Source organism: Peromyscus maniculatus, chromosome 5 (assembly GCF_049852395.1).
Source record: "Peromyscus maniculatus bairdii isolate BWxNUB_F1_BW_parent chromosome 5, HU_Pman_BW_mat_3.1, whole genome shotgun sequence".
Classification (NCBI taxonomy): domain Eukaryota; kingdom Metazoa; phylum Chordata; class Mammalia; order Rodentia; family Cricetidae; genus Peromyscus; species Peromyscus maniculatus.
Genome location: NC_134856.1, coordinates 108,871,424 through 108,895,725, shown reverse-complemented (window position 1 = coordinate 108,895,725; position 24,302 = coordinate 108,871,424). Strand labels below are relative to the sequence as shown.

At 36.8% G+C, this 24,302-nt stretch overlaps 1 protein-coding gene and 1 long non-coding RNA gene across 2 annotated transcripts in view; one reads left to right on the top strand and one right to left on the bottom strand.

Moving 5' to 3' along the window:
- Window positions 1-12,455, top strand: part of LOC143273442 (uncharacterized) — a 40,951-nt gene extending 28,496 nt beyond the window's left edge. The window contains exons 2-3 of the long non-coding RNA XR_013051529.1: window positions 11,883-12,095; window positions 12,344-12,455. This is a non-coding gene — a long non-coding RNA (uncharacterized LOC143273442). The remainder of the gene's footprint in view (window positions 1-11,882; window positions 12,096-12,343) is intronic.
- Window positions 12,456-16,295: 3,840 nt separating this feature from the next.
- LOC102909646 (prolactin-3B1) lies at window positions 16,296-22,579 on the bottom strand. The gene is made up of 5 exons (XM_042278721.2): window positions 22,474-22,579; window positions 21,248-21,405; window positions 19,378-19,485; window positions 17,785-17,964; window positions 16,296-16,622 (listed from the first exon to the last, which is right to left on the bottom strand). The coding sequence occupies exons 1-5, from the start codon at window positions 22,502-22,504 to the stop codon at window positions 16,434-16,436; spliced, it is 666 nt and encodes a 221-aa protein (XP_042134655.2). The 5' UTR covers window positions 22,505-22,579; the 3' UTR covers window positions 16,296-16,433.
- Window positions 22,580-24,302: the final 1,723 nt, after the last annotated feature.

Below are 24,302 nucleotides of genomic sequence, written 5' to 3'. Positions count from 1 at the left end.
ATAAGAATTATGGGTTAATTTAAATGTAGGAGCTAGTCAGTAATAAACGTGACCAAATGGCCAAACAGTTTTAAATAATATAAGCCTCTGTGTCTTTACTTGGGTCTGAATGGCTGCAAGGACTGGCAGATGAGAGAGATTTGTCCTGACAGCAGGCCAGGTGGGACACAGGAAAACTTCCAACTACAAATGGCACCAAAATGTATGTCAATAATTTCTACCCAAAACTTGAGAAAGCTTTCAAAAAAGGGTTCTAAAATGGAGCCAAGAGCAGCTTCCTTGTTGTGTCTCTCCGGAAAGCTGTGATACAGAGAGAAGGCAGAACTGAGGAAAGGTACCAAGCCACATGGCTAAACATAAATAAGAATTATGGGTTAATTTAAGTATAAGAGCTAGTCAGTAATAAGCCTAAGCAAATGGTCAAACAGTTATGATTAATATTAAGCTTCTGTGTGATTATTTTATAAAAAGCTGTGGGACCATGAGTGAGAGATTTGTCCTGACTGTGGTCCAGGCAGGACTCAGAAAAACTTCCAACTACACATCTCCACCATTTTAGTTCTCATATATTTCAGTTCCTCTCCTACTGTAGCCATCTTCCTTTTGTGAAGTTTTGATTTGAAGAGGATATATTCTGAACACAGACCATATGCTGCACCCTTTGGCTACCAGACATTCACCTTTAGTTTTTCAATTTACAAATTTCAATGTCTTTAGAAAATATATAGCAGCTAGAATCTAAACGTGAGATCCAAAAAAGAGATAAGAAGCTCCCATTACCTATTTCTAAGTGGAAGAATTCTGACACATCGAAGATGCATAAAGGATTCTACATCTCATCAACAATGTGTCTGCAGTAGACAACAAGGACAATCTGAGGCCAATGTCCCCTAATGCTCAGGAAGGGGCCAGGTAGTCTGACTTACAGTCACATTTAGATATGATGTAGACTGTGTCTTATCAACTTTTATAAATTATAGGATGGCCCCAGGCATAAAGTTAATAAAATTACATGTTTTTCCCTATCATAGTTTAATCAGAAGGAAAAGAAAAGAAACCCATTTTCTTTAACAATTTATTTTTCCTAGGTTGAGTGAATATCACAGAAACTCATGTTTTGGGTTCATGGGTCAATCTGCCCATGAATAGTTTTAGTCTATGCCAGAGTTGAGGAAAACTTGTAATTGGCTGGCACCTGTGGTTGGAATGCAGGATTATTTTTCCTGGTCCTCTGAGGACAGGCAACTCTGTCATTTGCATGTAAATGCATATTGATAAGTTGGTAAAATAAAATGGGGGAGGCTTTTGATTTTGACCTGATTATTATTTACTTAGTATTAGCAGTACTATCAGTATTAGTATTAGTATTGGTATTAATATTGTATATATGTGTGGGTCTTATACATATACACATGCCCGTGAAATCAGAGGTGAATATTAAATGTCTTCTACTACCACTGTCCACATTCTTTAAGGAGGATCTCTTAATGAGCCCAGAGGTTGCTGCTTTGTTTATGTTGGCTATCCAACCCAGTCACCTTGATCAGACTCACCTCACCCTAAGTAATGGGATTAAAAGCATATATCACCATGCTTGCCTTTTCTCCTGGGCTCAAAACTTTAACTTAGATCCTTCTACTTGACTCAACAGAGTTATAATTGCCCCCCCCCCACTTTCCTTCTTATAATTATATTTGGATAAATGTTTGAGTATGTCTAATGAAGGATTTGCAAGCATGGAATTACAACATCCATTGAGTATTATGTGTTATAATATGGACAAAAGAAAACTCTGGGCTAACCAAAAGTTTGTGGTTTTAATGGTTCTCCTTATGACAGTATTGGTAATGTGTCCTCAGTTGCTGTTAACAGGTTAGGGATGAACACGGGTGGTATGGAGATCAAAAGAGGAATAAAGGAACAGGAAGGATTAAACTGGGCAGAGTAGCAGAAAACATGAGCAGGGAAAAAGAATCACTACAGGCCTTTGAAGAGCCATATGGAAAACTGCCACTTTAAAAGCTTCCTAAAATACACTCATACACAAACATTTGTAAAAGAGGATTATCCAGGTGTGGCAGGGCAAGTCTTTAATCCTAGACCTCAGGAGGAGTCAGAATCAAACAACTGTGACTGGGAGGGGTAGGGTTTGCTCAGTTGTCCACTGCACTTTTTCTATAGGTGGTAAGAAGGCTTTTCTGTTTGTTTGCTTGTTTCTTACTTGCTTTTATGATCTCCAGCATTTTTTTGTAAACTCTGCCTCCTGCAGAGAAGTCAGAATGTACTTTTTTCTTAGTTGAGAAATTCAATAGAGAAGGTGAGACATACTTTTAATACAAGTGACTTTTAGGAAAGAAACAGAAGGAGAACCAAGAATATTTATTAGATAAAATTTACTTTTAAGTTCTAAATATTTGGAATGGGGTAGATGGCTCAGTTATTAGGGAATTTGTGTTGCAGACATGAAGTCCCGATTTTGGAGGTTATCTAACACCCACTTAACAAGCTGGGCAAGGAAGTTGTGACCTGTAAACACAGGGCTAGCAAAGCATCAAAGCATAGAGAGTCAGATTATTTCATAATGGGTCTCAAGACTAAAGTAAATTACCATAGAGAAAGACACCTGGCAACAATGTCCTCCACATGTACGTGATAACCAGTGTATGCTCATGTACAAGGACATGTGTATACAATACAAGATTGTAAATCCACACAAATTCTCTCTCCCTCTCTCTCTCTCTCTCTCTCTCTCTCTCTCTCTCTCTCACACACACACACACACACACACAAACACAGAATTAAATATAAGTTTTCTTATCTTATCCTTCATAACCTGTAATTTATTCATCCCTTCTTTACTGTTCTTTGTAGACAGAAGTTTTCCTGTGTCCTGCAGCTGTTCAGACCCAAATAAACACACAGAGACATATTAATTACAAGCTGTTTGGTCTATGGCCCAGGCTCATACTACCTAGCTCCTTCATCCTAAATGAACCCATTTCCATTAATCTATGGATCACCACATGTCTTGTGACTTTACCTGAGTTCCATTACATCTTGCTTCTCAGGAGGTGGCTTGCAGCATCTCCCCACCCAGCCTTCCTTCTTCCTGTATCTTTCTTTGATTTTCCACCTGGTTGTCTCTTGTCTTGCCACAGGTCAAAGCAGCTTCTTTATTAAGCAACATATATTCACAGTACACAGAAAGACCATCCCACAGCAGGTCTTCCTTATATTCCATTTCTCTTTATTGTATAACTTTTGTGTCATATTATTGAGGATGTCTATTTGGTCATCCTTCATTGTCTATTGGCTATAAATACCTGAAAAACACATTATGAATGATATGAAAAAGCCTACAAATCCACTGTCACAGAAGAAGCAGAAAGAAGCAGTAATATTATTCCACATCTAGGACTGCTCAGTAGTAGTCAACAAACTGAGCTACATTAAATCAACCATTTCCCTTCAGATTTAGCAAATAGTATATTAGTTGATTTGTTCAGGGACAGTACTCTCCTAGGTCCAGGTAAAGAATGTCTGTCACTTTCAGGTTTTGACCAACATACAAATTTACTTTAGGATTAAAAAGAAGTGTTACACATTTCTCTGCTGAGTATCTACTGTTTTATGTGACTTTGTGATCCATTCTAAAGCTATAATATAGACGAAAAAGAGAACTGATAGAGACTCCAGGAAAAGGTCAACGCTGTTGCCACTCCACTACTGAAGGGCCCCACTTCATGAGATGCTTGTGTCAGTTGATGGAAAGCATCCTGTGACAACTTTGGGGGTGGCTTTGTGGGTTCAAGGCAAGGACATCAGCAGAACAGAAGCTGACAGTGATGTCACAAATGACAGGAGATGGTAGAAGAAAGGAGAATCTAGCCAGGGCATATCTCATAAACAAATGACCCTTGATATATGGACACTGGGTGTGTTGGGACTACACTAGAGTACATACAATGGAAGTCTGTTTCTCAGAGAAATTTTAACTTGGCCACTCATGATTTTGTAAACTGGGTTATACCTGTGTCATAGCTACATTTTTATTGCTGTGGAAAAGTATCATGGCCAAGGCAATGTATAGAAAAATAGGTTATTTGGCACTTACAGATTCAAAGGGTTAAATTCCATGACCACCATGGCAGGGAGCATGGCAGCAGGCATGCAGGCAAGGTGCTAGAGCAGTGGCTGAGAGTTTACATCCACAAGTATGAGGCAGATAATTAGGAATGACCTAGGATTTTGAAACCTCAAAGGCCACTTCTAGTGGCATGTCATTTCTAACAATGCCAAACCTCTTAATCCTTACCCCAAAAGTCTCACCAACTAGAGAATACACATTTAAATAAATGTGCCTATGGGGTACATCTTTATTCAAACTCCCACAGTTATAACTTGTCATTTGTCCTTATCTACTGAATTTGAAAAAAAAATCACAGACACCAATAAGTAGAAGAGGAAAATGGCAGAAACATTTTAAGAACAGATGAGAGCTGTATTACATCTAATTTTAAATTTTTAAGACTGAGAATGAATAGGGCAAATTGAAATTTGAATATGGGAGGAAGTATTGACAGACTTATGGTTCTATAAAGTCTTCAAATATATGGAATCAGTCTAAGATGTCAATATGAAGATAGTGGTTGAAAATATTTTTAAAAAAATATGCAGGTTAAATCATGCTTGTAGCCTAATGGTTTCCTACTGTTTAAAGATGCTATATTTAAGGTATAGAACATTAAGAATAGAACTTGAATAGAACAGCCTGCCATTAGGCATGAAAATGTGAAGACAAACAGAGGTTTGTATTCATAACCTATCCCCAGACTTCCATCATCTCGGTAGAATTGATCTACTGATTACTAGGAAAATCCTGCTATCAAATGTTTTCCTTCAGTTATGGATATCAAGGAGGATATCAAAGGGAACATAATCCAGATTCTCTGTGTGGTCGCCATCTTTATGTGGCTTATTTTTTATATTACCTTGAGCCTATTGCTTTAAACTGCAGCCTTCTAAGCCTGAAATGGCACTGTGGCTGCTGGCTCCGCCCACTTCAGCTTCCCACCATGGCGGTGGAAGCCCTGGGAGCCACCAACTCTCAGAAATAGTGGGTCTATGCTTCTATCAAAGCAGCGTGTAGCCCAGAAACCTCTTTTTGTTTTGTACTAGCAAAGGCTAATCCACCACACAGCTTAATGTGCCACTTGCAGAGGCCTCATTCCAGCCATACTGTAGGTCGAGCACACACACTAGGAACCCACCATAGTAGCTCAAACACACAGGCTGCTGCTAGCTTGAAAGAGACAACTAGGAACTGTTTTTATATGACTGCCATCTCTCATTTATATTACTTGGTGCTATGTCTGTTTCTTGGTAAAGAAATTGAAGTACTGAGGGAATCACATGCTCAATTTACAGGAAACATGGATAGATTGTGGAGGAAAATAATGCAGGCTAAGTGTGGATAGCAAAATCTGAATCTTTTCTGTCCAGGGATTAGGAAGGAAGGTTTGAGGTGACTAAATCTCAGATTCATATCCTACTTAGGATTCATGTGATACAATCTCTATATAAGCTCTATAAAGTACTGGAGCCTCAGTTCTTTATGGTCCTATTAAAACCATGTATTAGGGAACTTTTATGAGGATGAAATGAATCGGTGCCAATGGACTGCTTTTGAGGAGTCCAGATAAGTAGATCTGAGCCAATGCTGACCTCTTCCTCTACTTCTTCTTCCTTCATTGGCCATTATTGTACTCACACTTTAATTATGAGAATAGTATGTGTATTTGTTTCTGGTTCTAGTAATAGACATGAATGGGAAATTGATGATATATGTGAGATATACACATAAGAAGTTTTGAGTAAATCATATTCAGGTTGTGACAGAGACAGGGAGATAAGAGATCATGAGAATTTTACATTATAGATGCTGAGGGTTGCAATCCTCATCATAGCACAAGTTACCATCAGGAGTAATATAAAGTGTAGAGAGGAGCCCTCCTTTCTCCTGTGTTTCACTTGAGATAGAAGACAAGGGGAGTAGTCAAGGAAGACTGCACATGCAGTGACAAAATGCAGCCAGAGGAGCGATGTTTAGCATTATAACATAAACACTACCCTATCTTCAGTTCTTCACATGCATATTAAAGTATATTCAACCAGGAATGTCCAATTCAGATTAAAGAATTCCTGATAATATTAAGAATAATGCCAATGAAATTATCCTGGTAAAAAGATGGTGCTCTGCATTGGCAATTGATAAATCTGCTATCATGTGATTGGAAATCAGTCTACCTCAATACTTAGGGCTACCCTTGTACCCATATACCTAAGGAATGCACAATTGTACCACAAAGATACATGCTCAACTATGATCATTGCAGCATTATTTGTAATAGCCAGAATATGGAAACAACCTAGATGCCCCTCTACTGAAGAATAGATAAAGAAAATGTGGCATATGTACACAATGAAGTACTATTTGGTAGTGAAATACAAAGATATCATGAAATTTGCAGGCAAATGGATAGAACTAGAAAATATCATCCTGAGTGAGGCAACCCAGACTCAGAAGGACAAACATGGTATGCCCTCACTCATAAGTGGTTGCTAGATATAAAGCAAAGGATAACCAGATTGCAACAGACACCTCTAGGGAGACAGGCTTGCAAGGAGGATCCTAGGAAGGATACATGAATTGCCCAGAGAAAGAGAAATAGATGAGATCTACATGAGCAAACTGGGGGTGGGGCATAATAGCACCTTTTGTCACATATCCTTAACTACTGAGTCCTGAGAACTTCACAAGCATTGACAAGTAGAAGAAAGAAAACATTAGAAGACAAGATGAAATTTGCCTTCCCTGATTTGTGACATTAATAGTTGGAGCACGAGAGTAGGAAGTTAAAAAGCTTGAATATGAGATGAGGTGTTCTTAGATGTATACTAATACAGAACCATAAAATATACAGAATCTTGCCATGGGATAATGCTTTTGTACACTGGTTTAATAAAATGCTGATTGGCCAGTAGCCAGGCAGAAAGTATAGGTGGGGTGAGCAGATAAGGAGAATTCCAGGAAGAGGAAGGCTGAGTCAGGAGACACCAGCCTGTCATGTAGGGAGCAGCATGTAATGACACACAGGTAAAGCCCAGAACATGTGGCAGGCGACATATACATTAACAGAAATGGGCTGAGTTTAAATGCTAGAGCTAGTCAGTAGTAAGCCTGAGCTAATGACTGAACAGTTTTAATTAAAATAAGCCTATGTGTGTTTACTTGGGGTATGCTAGTGGGAAAGATTTGTCCCGACTACAGACCAGGCAGGCCACAGAAAACGTTTAGCTACAGAATCTGTCTAAGATTGCATTATGGAGGAGCAAGATTAAAAAGTTATTACAGAAATGCATATCTTCTTCATGCATGTATCCTAACAGTCTACAGAATGTTTAAAAAGGTATCAATGCTACAGATAAAGCTGCAGGCAACTAAGGAATGCTGAATGTCAGCTAAATAGTCTTCCCTAAGGAAAGGCACAGTAACTGCCTGTCTAATATCAAATGTTCAATATTGAAACATATGTATATGCATATATGATCATGTGATAAAAATTATTTAAAATAAGTGGCCATGAAGATGATACTACAATGCTTGGGAGAAGGAAAACAAAAAGAAAATTTGTAATTGTGTGTGTGTGTGTGTGTGTGTGTGTGTGTATGTGTGTGTGTGTAATATATTTAATGATAATCTAATTGTATAATAATTGTATTGTCTGTGATGAGACTTTGAGAAAGTGGTCATTCCCTCTAGATTGTTTTCATAAACTTCCATCTTCTTGGCAGAATGGATCTACTGATTATTGGGAAAATCTTGCTATAGTTGTAATATGTTAAGCTATCTTCACTCATTCTGACTAGTACAAGTATTCTCTTGACTTTCATAAACTAAACTTATTTGTGGAGAATATTTGATATGATCATCACAATAACCATTACTAAATTCTGCATTAAATGACCATGAAACATTGACAAATCCTCATTTGAATTTAATATTTCCAAACAACCAATGTTTATTTTGTATAGGATACCCATTAAAACTAGGAATGAACCAAAGAGGTAGAGATTCAATAGAGCTTTCAAAGTCAGAATGATCAAGGACCTTCTCAGTGACAGAAGACACATTTGTGAGCTCAACAGCTATTGTCATGCACATCTTGGCACTTTAAGACCTTGAGATAATTGTCAACCTTGTGTGTATCCCTGCACACACACTGGTACAGAGTACTAACAGCAAAATAGTGAGTGGCTTCATCAAATGACTACAGACCCGACCATCCATTGGTCAGATTTGTAATCTTTTTGTCCAGAAAAAAGAATTCCATGATTATGCCCCCTTAGGAAGTAGATAAATATTCCTTACTCTTGACAAAGTCTACTTTTACATGCATTGTTTTGCATTTTGGAACAATGTCCAGGGTTCAAATTATTTTGGAAATCACAAAAGTCATCTCAGTTCCATATTGACTCAGAATCGGGTCATGTAGGAAAATACATTTATTTCCTTATACCTTTTCTCTAGAGCAGAGTCCTGTATTCTTTCTGCTATGTCATCTCTTAAGTTCCCTTAGTGTTTCAGGTGGTGACAACAGTCCTCCACCAACTCTTTTTTAGCTTTGTGCTTGCGTGTCACAGCAACAGTCAATTATTAACATTTATCAAAACATGGATTTCTATAAGTAACCAGCAACTCTGTGAAAAGATACTTTTCAAAAAGTAGATACTGTTCTGGTACTAAGTAGGCAGAAGAACAACTGTTTAAAAGTAATTTTGAAAGCCATATGATATGCACTCTAAAAAAGCTATAATAATTACATAGATGATGCCTATGGCCTGCTCAAAGATATATATATATATATATTACAATGTCTTAGAATGTACTGCATGGATTGCCTCCTATATTGTTATATTGACATCATTTCGGGATATTATTTCTTGTGACCCTAACTCATTTCCACTGTAGTAGCAGTGTACGTACATTATGAGCCAGCTGATCATTTTACCAGGTAGCTGAGTAAAAGCACTCTGTTGATAATAAACCTCTATAAACTGCAAAGTTCTTATTGACACCAAGTTAAGCTATCCTTGCCTTGGATATTTGATGTATTTAGAAACCTGGATTCTTCAACCATTGAACCAAATTGAAGTCTCAATTAACAACAGAGTCTACCATTTCAATCTTGTGTGTAACCAAAAGTTTGTCTGGAGTAGGATCCTTCCTGGAGCAGCTTTTCAAATACTAGTAGGAAATAAATTTAACCTCTACACTGGGCTACTAGTCAATTAACTTCTAAGAGTCAGAAATTATGACATTCAATGGTGGGTACCTTCTTCTAATCCATTAACTTCTGTTTTGCTTCTTATTCCTAAAACTTTTCCAACTAAATATGTCATGTATGAAAAACTTTGTATCACAGAACATTTGTGGACTACACAGCTTCAAAGAATAGAATTTGCCACTGAAGATGAGAACCTGTAGGAGAAATAACCCAAAATATATGAAGGTATAGTAGAATTAAAAAGAGGTCTCAAGATTTAACAAGGATTGAGTGCTCACCTAAAATAGATCAGCCTGCATGAGAGATTGGGTCATATTTAGTTTTCTATACAGTACCTTCATTATGCCTGAAATTGTTTCTTTATGTTGGCATCTTCCAGGGTGCTCACTGGATGGATTCAGTTGTGCTGCCCAGAACATTAATGGAGCAAGCAAACAATTCCCTATTCTGTTCAGCGACTCTCCTTGCCTTTCTAGCTATCTTAAGGGTTCTAGATGTTTATGGGTTCTATCTTAGTTTATTAGGTGGTTTGGCAAATATAGGCTCTTTATAGTCTAAACGTTTAGCTCAAAAGGATCGAGGATGAGTCAGCAATTTCAACTCTGATATATTCCTCTTTCTCGTAGTAATACAAGCCCCACTTACAGTTCACCCTCAAGCAAATAGCCCCAAATATGATGTGAATCATAGGTCTACATGTCTCATTTCCTTTCAGTGTACATATTTCAAAGGGGAAAAGTGCACAGGGCACTGTAATGCAGAGATAATTTTGAATCATTATGACCTGCTGAATTTCAATGCACATTTTTTACCATTTGCTTCCAGTTACTCCCTGATTAACCTTTCCCCCCTTTTCCTGTCCATCTTGACTGTGTGCATAGTCAGAGAAGCCAAGACCTTCTCCTTTAAACATTGTTCTCTGGTTTACTTATAGTTGGGGGAAATAAATTATAAAAACAAATAGTAATCTCCACTCTCACCACCAGATTGTTACCTTTTCATTGAAATTTTTTTAATTTTTCCCTGCTCTGTTAACATTTGGTATCCACAGCTGATCTACAAAATGAGATAAGAAATTTCTATTCCTTTCCTTATATAAGGAAAGAACTTTGGGAACACAGGAATGTGAACTTCCTACAACCAATCACATGTCTATAGTGGCAAATAGAACAACCTGGGCCCCACATCTCTCAACCCACAGTGAAGGGCAGGTTAGCCAATTCACAGTCCTGACTGGATACGATCAATACCTTGTAATATAGATATTTATAAATGTAGGATGACTGCAGGAAATTGTAGGAAAAAAGTTTACTTCTCTCTCATCTCCTCAAGTCATTAGGTAAAGAAAATAATGCAATTCATTTTTCTTCTACCAGTAAATATTTTCCATGACTTTATGGAAATCATAAAGGCTCATTTTATTGGTTGATCCAAATGTTTGCCTATGGACTTTTTTGTTCAATAGTACCCATCAAGAATTCTCATTGTGAATTGGCCCATGTAGTTGGAATATAGGAAGTTGTACCTGTTGGCAGATTTTCCCTGGTGCTGTAAATTGAGTCAGAGGTTTTCAGATTTATATAAATACGTAATGGATGGACAGATTTAAAAGCATTGGGGATCCTTTAATTTTGATGTTATCCCAGTGTTTCTATGTCTTTTTGTGTGTTTTGTAAAAGTAGTATGTACACATAAAGACAGAGTCCAGAGTATAAACTTTGTGAATTTTTTTAACTTCATTTTTAAAAGGTTGTTTGTATTGGACTGACTCTCATAAGTTAGGGTAAAGTAGCTGGAGTGTGACCCAAGATCTTCTTGTGACCTCACACTAGGGCTAGGATTCAGATACATGCCAGCATGCCAACTATCTGTTTGTACTTCAGTTCTACATACCAAACTTATGCCTTCGTGATGACAAGGAAATAGTTTATCCTAAGATCTATCCTCTTGGCTTGCTGGTAGTCATATAAAGAATACTCTGATTGTTGAATTTCATGATTTTCACAGCTGTAAAATATGCTTTAGGTTTGTTTTTTTATTTATTTTGTTCTCTTTGTAACAAGTTGTAGAATATGTACATTCCATAGTTTATTGAGCCATCTGCTTAGGGAGAGGTTGGCCATGGGTCCAGAAAGCTCAGGTTTTGTGATGGAGCAATTCCTCTTTGGATTCTAAATATTCTCTCTGGCATTATTGTGATCAGATTTGGTTTTATCTTTGTCTCCTCATTTGTAGTATCAAAACCTTGTGGCCCCATCTAGGATAAGTTTACTGTCACAGAAATTAGGAAGTGAAATCTTTGTCGTAACAGTTTTCTCAGAAGTTAAGCTTTCTGTCTTGGAGGGAAGCTTATTAAGAATGTCACTTGTTAGAAGGGGAAGTGATGAAACAACAGGGCTTTAAGGGAATGAAACATTCTATTCTGCATGAAAGCTCATTATGCTCCTGGGGAAATACCTGAATAAATTCAGAAAGTCTGAGCATAGGACTAAATTAATTAGGTCTTTTTAATCCCATACATGTATAAACTGTAAGAGCGCTGAGAGACACTCTCTGACGTGCTTTGCTGTATGAAGGAAGCAGAGATCATCTGATATCTGGAAGAGGCCACGAGCTTATCTGCTTGGAAAAAGAAAAAAAGAGAGACCATGTGAATTGCCAAGAGGCCTCAGAGACCAGTTGCTGCTTGGAACAGGCTGAGACCCATGAGGAGTCAAACCACTAGTTGAGCTTTGTCCAAGTTTTATGGTATGTTCCAAATTACCAGGTTTTGTGACTATCTGTAGCATGGTGGGTTATTGGTTTTATAGCTGTGTTTTAAGATATGTTGGTATATAAATATGTCTTTGCTCTTATTCTGTAAGTGCCCCCAACAATTGAATGGCTTACCAATTGGAATTTGTTGGTGTGATTTCTTTGCTCTGTCACAGAATCCAAACCTGGACTGAATAGTGCATTTGTTGTTGTTCTTGTATTTTTTTTTCATGTATCCCCAGAAATAGAATCTCACAACAAAACCCTCAACTCTTTAAGATTTGGATTATGATTGGTGTATACTCTTCATTGAATTGGCTAATAATAAAAGGCTTACATTTTGTTGTTTTTACATTTCTGATGTAGGTTTGTTTGTACTCATGTTTGTGTGTGTGTGTGTGTGTGTGTGTGTGTGTGTGTGTGTTTCTACCAGTTGTATTTTTTATATGTATCAGTCCCCCAAATTTTTCATGAGACATAGTGTCTCGTCTAGTCTTGAGCTTGATGTTATCAGAAGGCTAGCTGGCACCATACTGTTGATACATAGAATATGAAGAAATAAATCCTGTATCAACATAGAATGGTGACCTTTACTGGATGACTGTCATGTCATTGGAAGCTTCAATTCACACTACCTGAGACCAAAGACATCAGCATCATTCCCCAAATATGAATCATATCAATGGTTGCCATAGTGGTAGGCATGTTAGGTAGTAACTTTATTGTATGATTTTTTTTGCCTCTCCATAACATAGAACTTATACTTCCATTACCGAGACTAAAAACCTGATGCTAATGATATTGTAGATTCTAGAAGAGTATATAATATTAATATACTGCTTACTTGAAATACAAAGGCAGTGTCAGTTATTGCAGTTATTGTGACAAATTAGAGCATGCCTCAACCCTCATTAGAGATTTTTTCCCAGTATATGCTGTTTCATACAGAGACCACAATTGAATAATGCGCAGAGTGTAAGAGACTGAGGGTTATTTAGTTCTAAATTGATACCTATATCAAACACTCTACACACAAAGCTTAGGAATCATCAGGAAAGAGGGGCTAAGATAGTTGACAAGGCAGAGGTAGTGGACAACTGCAGAGTCAGCATTTCCTGGAATAGATGGAGTCATTGAACAGTGAATTCACAACAGTTTTGCCTGCATGTGTAAGACCTACACAGATTCAAGCAATATAAAATCCAGGTGGAAGGGGATAGAGCCATGAAACCCTTTCTGAATTGAAACAGTATTGGCAATTAATTAGTTTGAGGGACAGGCAATGAATTTTCTTCAGTGATGCAGCTCCTAATTTGCTATCCATGCTCTAGGAGATAATCTTCTTCATCTGCCATACCGGGAGTCTAATTAGTGAGAAAGAGGAGGGTTTATATGAGCGAGAATTGTAGAAACCAAGGTTGAATAAAGCACAGGGACAAATAGACAAACGAATGGAAACACATGAACTATGAACTAAGGGCTGAGGGGCCCCCAAATGGATCAGGCCCTATGGGTGGGTGAGACAGTTGATTGGCTTGATCTGTTTGGGAGGCAACTAGGCAGTAGTACAGGGTCCTGTGCTCATTGCATATGAGTTGGCTGTTTGAAACTTGGGGCTTATACAGGGACGATTGGCTCAGTCTGGGAGGGGGGCACTGGACCTGCCTGGACTGAGTCTACCAGGTTGATCTCAGTCCTCGGGGGAGGCTTTACCCTGGAGGAGGTGGGAATGGGGAGTGGGCTGGGGGGATGGGGAAGGGCACAGAAGAGGAGAGAACAGGGGAATCCATGGCTGATATGTAGAACTGAATGGTATTATTAAATAAAATAAAATAAAATAAAAGGAAAGGAAAGGAAAAAATAGCATTCAATGAACTCCCGAGACAACTAACATGGCACATGCCTATGGAACAAAGTAGTAGTTTGAATAGAAAAGACAATGGATGAAAGGGATTGGGCATTTTTGATGAAAAGACATTAAAGTTATGACTGAAATTCTTAAAAAAATTATGGAAGCTTCACCGATTGTTTCATACTTGCTATGAGGATATAAAACTGCTTCAGGGAATATGACTAAGAGTCTGAGCACTTGGATTGGACCAGACTCAGGAAAATTATGTTGTCCTCTATGAACAAAAAGAAGGCTAGGAAATACTTCTATATTCTTTCTGATGGTAGACAAAGTATCACTTTGAATTAAAATTTTACAAACAGTATAATAAGTGAAATGGAAATTTACACACCTGGACCAGCTAATTTTCTTTTCTTATCTAAAATTTGGTACATTTTGACAGTGCAATTAAGTGGTATGAATAATTTTTAATCATAGTTGTTTTATTTGTATTTACTTATATTTGCATATATATATATATATATATATATATATATATATAATTTTTGAATTTGTTAAAGCCTTGGATGAAAATTTCTTAAGAAATGGGAAGTAAAGGTAAGTGAAAGAACTGTTTATTTAATATAGGACATATACAGACAGGTAAAACAACAGGATGTTTTATGGGGGAGATGAAACACTATATTATGCAAGAATGTTCTCTTAGGAGAGGAATCAGAATTCTCAAAAGAGCTTCAGAAATTCCTGAAACTGAAGAGATTAATTAGGCCTCCCCATTCTCAAAAGTATGTATGCAGTAACGATTGCTAAAAATTACTCTAAGTTGAGTCAAACTGCAGAGAAGAGATAGAGACTTGGGAGCAGCCTGGAAGAAGCAAGAAAGAGCCAAAGAGCCTTAGCAGAGGCCATCTCAACAGCATAGCAGAAATACAAACCAGCTGAGCTTTCCAAAAGGATCAGACTGATTGAGTCACCTGGAAAGCACAGGCTACATCCTGTTGAGTTGTGTGCTGTCTATGTGGTGTGCTCCTCGTTTCCAACTTTTATTAGGTGTCACACATGTTGGGGTGCAATGTGGTGATGCATCTGTGTTTGGGGCATTTCTACTCTTGTGCCTCATACCCGTATTCTTGAAAGTAACCACAATAAACTCCATTGCTTCACCAAGGTGATCTGTAATTTGATCTGTCAAGGAATCTCTATCTGGGAAGAATAGACAGGTATGTGTGTGATGTTTCCTCAGGACTCCTCAATCTCACAATATATTGCCATCTGAACAGGAATCTTTCGACCAAAAATGAGTTGGGGAACAGTGAATGTGGGGTTCTGTCTAAGATTAGTCATGCATACAACTGAGTGAGCAATAGCTCAATGAAGACTGTTCATGCTGTACCATGCAGTTGTCTTTCCTGTATGGTCTGTGTTAGTGAATTTTTTTGATGTTGCAGAAGTTCCATGTTTTTTGCTATCGGTAGTGAGTCAAGTAACATGCATGGTCCCTAACAGGATGTAGAGCTTTTTAAATGTCTCAATATTACACAAATGACTATAGGCAACTAAGTAATGCTAATGGTCAGAAAAATGTTCATCACTGGAAACATGAACTCAAGTAACACTATACAGACTGAGTAAGTCATATTTAGGAATATATATATGCAACTGTAATAAAAATTAATGAAGGAACAAGGCCACAAATTTGAAAGAAAGAAAGAAAGAAAGAAAAAAGGAAATACACAGGGCATGGAGAGAGGAAAAAGAAGGGAGAAATGTTGTAATATATTATAATCTCAATATATTTGTGTATAATATGTGTGTGTGTATTTGTAAAATGTGTTTTGTGTTTAATGTTAGTATAAAAATTATAGTATCTGGCCGGGCGGTGGTGGCACACGCCTTTAATCCCAGCACTCGGGAGGCAGAACCAGGCGGATCTCTGTGAGTTCGAGGCCAGCCTGGACTACCAAGTGAGTCCAAGGAAAGGTGCAAAGCTACTCAGAGAAACCCTGTTTCGAAAAACCAAAAAAAAAAAAAAAAAAGAAAAAAAGAAAAAAAAATTATAGTATCTGTAATGAGACTTTGAAAAAGTGGCCATTGCCTCTAGGTTGTTTTCATAAAGTTCCATCTTCTTTGCAGAATGGATCTATTTTTTATTGGGAAACTCTTGCTCTGGTTGTAGTATGCTAAGTCATCTTCACTCATTCTGAGTAATATAAGTACTCTCCTGACTTCTGTAAACTAAACTTACTTGTGAAAAATATTGGATATGAATATCATAATATAATTACTAAATTCTGCATCAAATTCCCATAGGACATTGACAAATTCTCATTTTGAACTCAATATTTTCAAAGAATCAATGTTTATTTTTGAATAACACATCCTTTAAACCTAGGAATGTACAAAGGATGTAGAGACTCAATGGAGCTTTGAAGGTCTGCATTATCAAGGACCTTCTCAGTGGCAAAGGACAGGATATGACCTCAGCAGTTGTTGTCATGAACATCTCGGCACTTCAAGACCTTGAGATAATTGTCAACCTTGTGTGTATCCCTGCGCACACAGCGGCCCAGGGTATACAAAGCAATATTACGAGTGTCTTCATCAGATGACTGCAAATCTGGTGATCCATACCAGAAAGCATAGTCATTTTCAACAGCTCCAGGCTGAACCTAAACACGTAAAAGAAAGGGATTATTTACACTGTTAGTATTACTTGGAAATAATATCTTATTTTAAATGAGTGCATATATATATATATATATATATATATATATATATATATATATATATATATATATATGGAGTACACATTCATGGAATACATGCACCAGCATTTGTAAATCAGAAAGGGTGTTGTTTAAACTTTCACAGTTGACTTCTGAATTTCTCTATTTATTTTTTGAGGCATCTTCTCTTATTTTAGCATATACTCACCAGGGATGTTCATGTTTCTTCCAGACTAATGTTTGGATACTACAGAATATTCACTACATCTCTTTACTTTCATGTGAACTCTGGGATCAAATTCCTGGCTGCCAAAGAAGGCATTATTATAGCCTGGTTCTATCCTGAGCCTTATTCTATAAAACTAATAAAGATTAAGTTATACTAGAAGGAAATGTACTAGTTTTGTCATATGTTATCTTGAAGGCATTAGGCCTTTTAAAGTAAATATCATTTGGGAATGCATATTTTCTGATTTGTCATTGGTCCCAGAAGAGGTGTATCCATATAGAATTAGACAGAGTAATCAAGAAACTGAAAGGTATTTTTTCATGGTATACATGCAATTGGCCAATATAAAGGCTGATGTTTTCTCAGCTTATTCTTTGAGGCACCATTCATACATATGGGTTTGTGGAGAATATTTCTTTAATCTTCTGTCTTTAAACTCATTCTATTCTTTATATAATGCATTATTCCGAATTCAAGAACATATCAAACATTTCCAAAAACTGTGTTGAGGTTGAATTCCAAGACTGTTATCAGATGTTTTGAGTTAGTCAGGAATATCCATACCACCTATAAAAGCTACTTTCTGAGTTAATGTAAGAAGCAGTTACTTTTTATTGGGAGTACTGATGTGTGTGGTTCTCAGCAAAGAACCTGAAGAAGATAGGATTTACAATTGCCCTCTCCTTATTGGCAAGGCAGTGAATTAATTGGATATAAATTATATATAATGTCTCTCTCTCTCTCACACACACACACACACACACACACATATATAAATCTCAGAAGTGAATTATTGAAAAATTCATTTCCTAATTAACAAATCACCTCTTCCATACAGGAGATAAGCAAAGGAATGTGAAGAGTGAGTGGACTTACCCTACTGAGTATGGTCTTCAGTCCCTCCAGGAGGCCTAGAATTCTTTCTTCCAACTCTTTTGTGTTTGACAGCATAACCTCAGATGCATCTGGAAGAGCAGCCACAGCAGCCACCATGTGCTTCAGAGGCTCTTCCCAGGCTTGTAAAACACTGATGGTCACTTTCAGAAGATCTTCTGACTAAACAATCATGAACAAGAACATCTCATTAAAATAATTGAAACACAACAGGGTTAATACATGCGGTGGCTGAACGAAGGTCATGAACTCCAGTATTGATTTATTATTAATAGAAGTATAGAAAACATTCTTAGCACGTGATCTGCAATATAGGAAAAACAATATTCTATCAGAGAATTACAATTTTCTCAAATAGAATTGATTTCCCTTCACAATGATTTCTGGTGCATGTCAAACAAGTCATGTTTTGTTTTCACTGTACGTTCTACCATCTGTAGTCCTGGTGAGCCTCAGTTCCTTATGGCCCTAATAATAGCATGTACTAGAGAACTTTTGTAAGGATTAAAAGAATCAGTGACAAAGGACTTCTGGGGGTTTGTGCAAGTAGATCTGAGGAAATGCCGACTTCTTCCTATACCTTTTCACACGTCAATTGCCATTATTAACTCACATTTTATTTATGAGAAGAGTTTGTGTGTAGGTTACTCATCCTAGTAATAAACATGAAGGGGAAATAGATTATGTGTGTGAGTTGTGTATACATAAGGAATTTTGTGTACATCATGTTCAGAATTTTTATGACAAAGACTGAGATGGAAGATGTTAAAACAGTAATAAATCATAGGTGCTGAGATATTCAGTGTTCATCACAGCATAGGTTATCATTGAGAATAAAATAGCATGTGCAGAGACACCTCCTTTTGAGCCTATTTTTACTCGAAATATAAGAGAAGGCTGAGTAATTGTGGAAGAAGTCTTCATAAATTATAAAAAAAACGGAAGTAGGACCAAGAGAATATTTAAAAATAAAAAATTAACTCATGCAACTCCTTGTTCTCCCTCTCTTTTCTTGATCTGGAGGAGGTGGGAATGGGGGGTGGGCTGGGGGGAAGAGGAGGGGGACAGGAAGGGAGAGAAGGGAATCTGTGGCTATTATGTAGAACTGAATAGTATTGTAAAATAAAAAAATAGCAAATATGTGAAAAAAATTAAAAATTAAAAAAAAAAGAGTCATTGGTACTTAAGTAACATTCCTCCAGAGGAGAGTTTAGTATTATACCATAAACACTACTATATCTGTAACCCTTCAACACACATGTAAATGTAGAGTCAGCTGGGGATGTTCAACTAATATTAAAGCATCCCAAATAATATTAAAGATAACCCCACAGACAATGTACTGTTAAAACATGGTGCTCTGGATGATCAATTTAACTTATTATTAAGTGAAGAGGCTTTTATCTTAGAGAGAAATTATCAAACATATGGTGTCATATCTGCTTGCTCTGCCTTCTTCTTCCCTTCTCTTGACTCTGAGATTACCACATGTGCTATGGCCCCAGTACCACACACAGCAGAGCTACCCTGGGTATTACATCAATTGTTTTTGTCAGAATCAGGGAGGAAACCTACTTTTGTTTGGTGGACTTGTTCACTGTTTTCTGGAGTAGGGATAGCAGCAGTGTGGCAGGTGCCCAACATCATGCTCTGTTTCCAAATGTTCCTGCCAAACTTCATATTCTGGAAGAAAAAGAAAGGTCTGATTTCTTAGCAGTAAACACTGAAAAAAAATGTATTCATAACCACATCAGTAACAAATTTTATAGGTGTATCACTTTAGCAAATGATAAATATAGAGAAATTGAAACAGGAATGAAGTGGAAATGGTCTGCCTACATTTTCTGTCCATGGGAGAAGCAATCCAATTTTTTTACCCTCCAATATTCTTCCTCTGTTTACTATTCTCTTGTCATTTTGCCCTTCCTAAATGGTATTGTTTAGAAAGAAAGCACTGAGTAACACACATACTGTAAAAACACCTAAAGTTTAAGCATCACTTTTTCTATTTATGGTGGTAAAGGTCATATAATAGCATATGCATGTTCATTGTTATGGTCCCATTGATACTCAGTAGCCTATTTCCTTTACGCAGATTTTGTAAAATATGTATTTACTTTAAGTACACAGTCACATGATAAAGGTAGGATGTAATCCTATTCATGATGTCAAAATAAGTCATAAATTCTAGACATATTCTAAGAAAATATTCACCAGTGAGTAAATAAAGAATTAAAACACTATTTTATATATTACCTATACATATATAATATAAATAGAATACATAATATAAACATAATAAGAAATATAAATATAAATAGAATCTTCAATTGCCTGACATATATACTTAAGGAATTTATTATCTAAGTGTTTTTAATACAGACAATTAGTAATTTGTAAAAGTTTAATGGATTTATAGGAATATTATACAGTTGAAAAACTATGGATATAGGTTTTTTTATGAAAGAAAGACTAATGAGTGAAAATTGCAAGGAAAAGGCATATTCACCACAACTCTGTAATGTATGCTCCATATTCTAATTTTGCACTGAATTCTTTGTTTTCTACAATTGACTCCCTGTAGTGGGTAGCTGCAACTCCCCCTGACAAAATTGAGTATATTTATTAGGAATTGAGACGATATTTCCTTTGAAAAAAAGTCTGTACTTTTCAATGAGACACTCATCCCTGAAAATTTGAAAACAATAATTTTAAGCACGTTAGAATTATGAGTTGCAATTTCTTTCTGCTTAATCAGATTTCCTGTAGTTTAGTTTTAATCTACTCCCACAATTCATTACAAGACATTTCTCCTCCACTAGATATCTACAGAATGCTAAGTGAAAAGCCACATAGACAGGACCCACTCACAAAGGACAAAAGTTCACAGTGCCCTGATCCATGTATTTTGGACTTTATATCTTGTTTTATAATTTTATAATTTAATTTAATTTTACACATCAGCCACGGATTCCCTTGTTCTCCCCCCTTCTGCACCCCCCCCCCGCGTTCCCCCCAGCTCACCCCCCATTCCCATCTCCTCCAGAGCAGACTCCCCTGAGGACTGAGTTCAACCTGGTAGATTCAGTCCAGGCATGACAATTAGGGTATTTATTTGGTCATCCTATAGAATCAAAGTGCTAGAGAGGTCCACAGAAAACCACAAAGGTACCCCCACAGTACACTACTGGTAATGGTTGAGATACAGCCTGAACTGGACTTTATATCTTAACAAGTTATTTTAAAAAATCTCTGTTAAAAGTTGTACAGTTACTATATCTTTTATAGATATAAGTTTTATAAAGCATCCCATTGTTCCTTGGCCATGATTCAGAGTCTATATTTCACCATTAAAATTATTGTGTTTGAAATTTGATTCATAATACGTTATAGTTGCATTAGTTGGGTTTTCTGATTGTCCATTCAGAGACTATCCAGTACTTACAAAGTCAGCGAAGACTTTTGAGGCAAGATCGTGAGCGTAGTGTGACAATCCAACCACACGTTGGTATAAGGTTCCAGTGGACAAACGGGGACTTGGTGAGGAGATCACATGCTCCCAAAGGAGCAGATTTGATATTGCTAGCAAAAGCAGTGTCCCAGCTGTAAAGAGAAATGAAACTGAGATGACCCATTCAAATGAGTATACATTGGTGATGTTATATAGCATGTACTGTTTGTTCTGAGGTCCCTGTGCTACAATAACTGGTCCTGAAAACATGGAACTGGAATATATTGTCCAATGTGAAAACATACGTGAATAGTGATGTTTCTCAAAACCATAGCTTGTGAGGTAGAGTTGGCTTGGCTTTGGCTTGCCCTTGTAGAGTTTCTAAAATTTGCAAACATTTTGTGATAAAATTGGTTCTGAGATAGAGTCTTTAATCCATTCTCTTCAGATTTTAATGTTTGGTAATTTGTATTTGTTTTTCCATCACATTAAGGTTAAATAGTTTACTAATTCATTTTCAAGCAAATATCACTTGAAAATTAAGATGACTTTTTAAAATAAACTTGCTTTTCCATTCATCATTTACTTCCATGCAACAAATCAGTAAAGTCACAAATCTACTCTCCTTATTTAAATAAGGTTCCAAAATCTAACTCTTCTTCAGGTGGATTTATTTGAGGAGAAAAGCATCCAAATCCTGGCAACCCATTATTTACTTCCTCCTTCTGTGACTGATACAATTATGCCATTGAGTCCCATGTTCTCAAAAAAAGTGCAACTTCTCAATTTCAGGTCATTTAGTCATTTTTGTTGTACTATTTCTTTGTTTTAGAAACTGGCCTGTGCAATGGAAGATGGTTAGGAGCAGGTGCTCATTAGAAACATGTAACACTGTTCTCTGAAATCCTTATGTCAAAATAAAAAATAAAAATAAACAGAGTTAAAGTAATATAAAATGTCCATGGACGTTATTTGGCATGTGTCTTCACAAAGAAGGTAGAAGAATTCCCCTAGAGAGCCACTGATCTCCAGGTTAATTAAGCAACTGGTTTCAAGAAAGTGATTCTTGGCACACAGTTGACTTGACTTCAGGTGATAATATGCATCAGTTCCCTAAATATTACAGCACCAATAGTTCCAAATAACGTATTCTGTCCAAACCCATCATCATGAAATAATACACTAATAACATAGAGGAGAATGGATGAAGTGCTACTTACAGAAGGACAGTTGAGTCAATGACAGCTGCATCTCTGAGAAGATCTACTGCGAGATGGACTCCAACACAAGAAAGTTGTTGCATGTGAGTCTGCTTTCTCACAGCTCATCACCTCCTATATATACTAACAGAATACACTAACCCATTACCATTTAAGTCTAGGATCAGGAGGAAGCAATGCCTTTGGTCTAGGTAAAGGTTGCGAGATTCTATCCATTCAGGAAGTATTGACATAATCCTCACACTTGCCACAGTTCTGTCTCTGTATGTATTATTTTTGCTTTTTTCAACAAGGTCCAGGGTTCAAATATTTTGAGAATCAAAAATGTCATCTAAGTTCCTTAATGACTCACCATCATGTCATGGAGAAAAACGTATGTATTTCCTCATGATTTTTCTCTAGACCAGCGTTCTATATTTTTTTATGCCATGTCATCTGTAAAGTTCCATGAGTTTTTCAGGTCTTGACAAAGGCTCTATATCAGTTATCTGTTGAGTTTTGGGCCAGTATGTCCTAACAACCATCAATTATTCTCAACATTTTATCAAAATATGAATTTATTGATCTATCCTGCAAACCCCCCAAAAAGTTTTCTTCTCACAGGGTAAATACTTTCTCAGTATTAACTTCACAGAAAATCAAATGTTTAAAAGGTACTTTTTACACATTAAGTTAAATTGAAAGAATCTAATGTGATGCTTTTCAAATATGATCAGCACCCCCTAATCATCCTTTAATTTCTATTTTGCTTTCTTTTCTTCATAGTTTTGCAAATTATAAGCCATGAAGAGGATAGCATTATATCATGAAAAGTATGCACACAGTGATCAGTTTCAAGAGAATATATAATGCTCTGGATGTGGAGAATCTCTGTGAGTACTAGGAAAAAATGTATCAATATATCAGAGTAAAAAGAGGCCTCATTTCCTAACAAGGATTGAGAGCTATAGATTATTAACTTAACTTGGGTGAGATACTGTACTCTATAGTTATCTACATTTTGGACTCAGTCTGCCTGAGACCCTTACCTTATACTGTCTGTCACCAGGCACAGTGCTGACTAAATAAAATAAGTTGAAGTGTCACACATAGATCATTAAGGTAGTTAATATATTAATGGCCCTTTCTGTTCTGCTATGCTTACTGCCCCACTATCTACCTTATGGGTTCTGAGATGTATTGTTTTGTAGGAATAGGCTGTTTATTGTCCGAAATTTCAGCTCAAACTGCCCAAGGATGAATCAGCAATTTCCACTGTACCTTCTTCCCATTTCTTCCAGTAATACAAGTCCCACTTACAGTTCACCCTTAAGGATATCTCTCAACATATGATGTTAACCATATGTCTGCATATCTCATTCACCTTTAGTGTACTTACATCAAAGGGTAAAGTGCACAGAGATGCAGAGTTAACCTTGAACCTTTTATAGCCTGCTTAGTCTCAACACAAATCTTTTACCATTTGTCTTCCAGTGACTCCCTTAATGAACCCTCTCCTTTTTTTCCATGGAATCTTCTTTGCTTTTATATTCAACAATCCAAAAACTTCTGCTACAGTAGCCATCATCCTGTGTGTTCTAGTGTTGGCAAATATATTCTGAGCACAGACATGTTTCACCTTTTGCCTAACTGTCAAGTTTTTTACTGAAAATGTTTAATGTGTCTATCAGCTAGGAAGCAGTTAGGCTGTATATCTGACATCCTTAAAGAGATATATTTCTTTTATCTTCCTATTAAGGAATGGACTATACAAATCCAGGGTGGGTCAATTTGTTACATCCCACAAAAATTTGTCTTTAGTAGAAAACAGAAACAACTTTAATCTCACA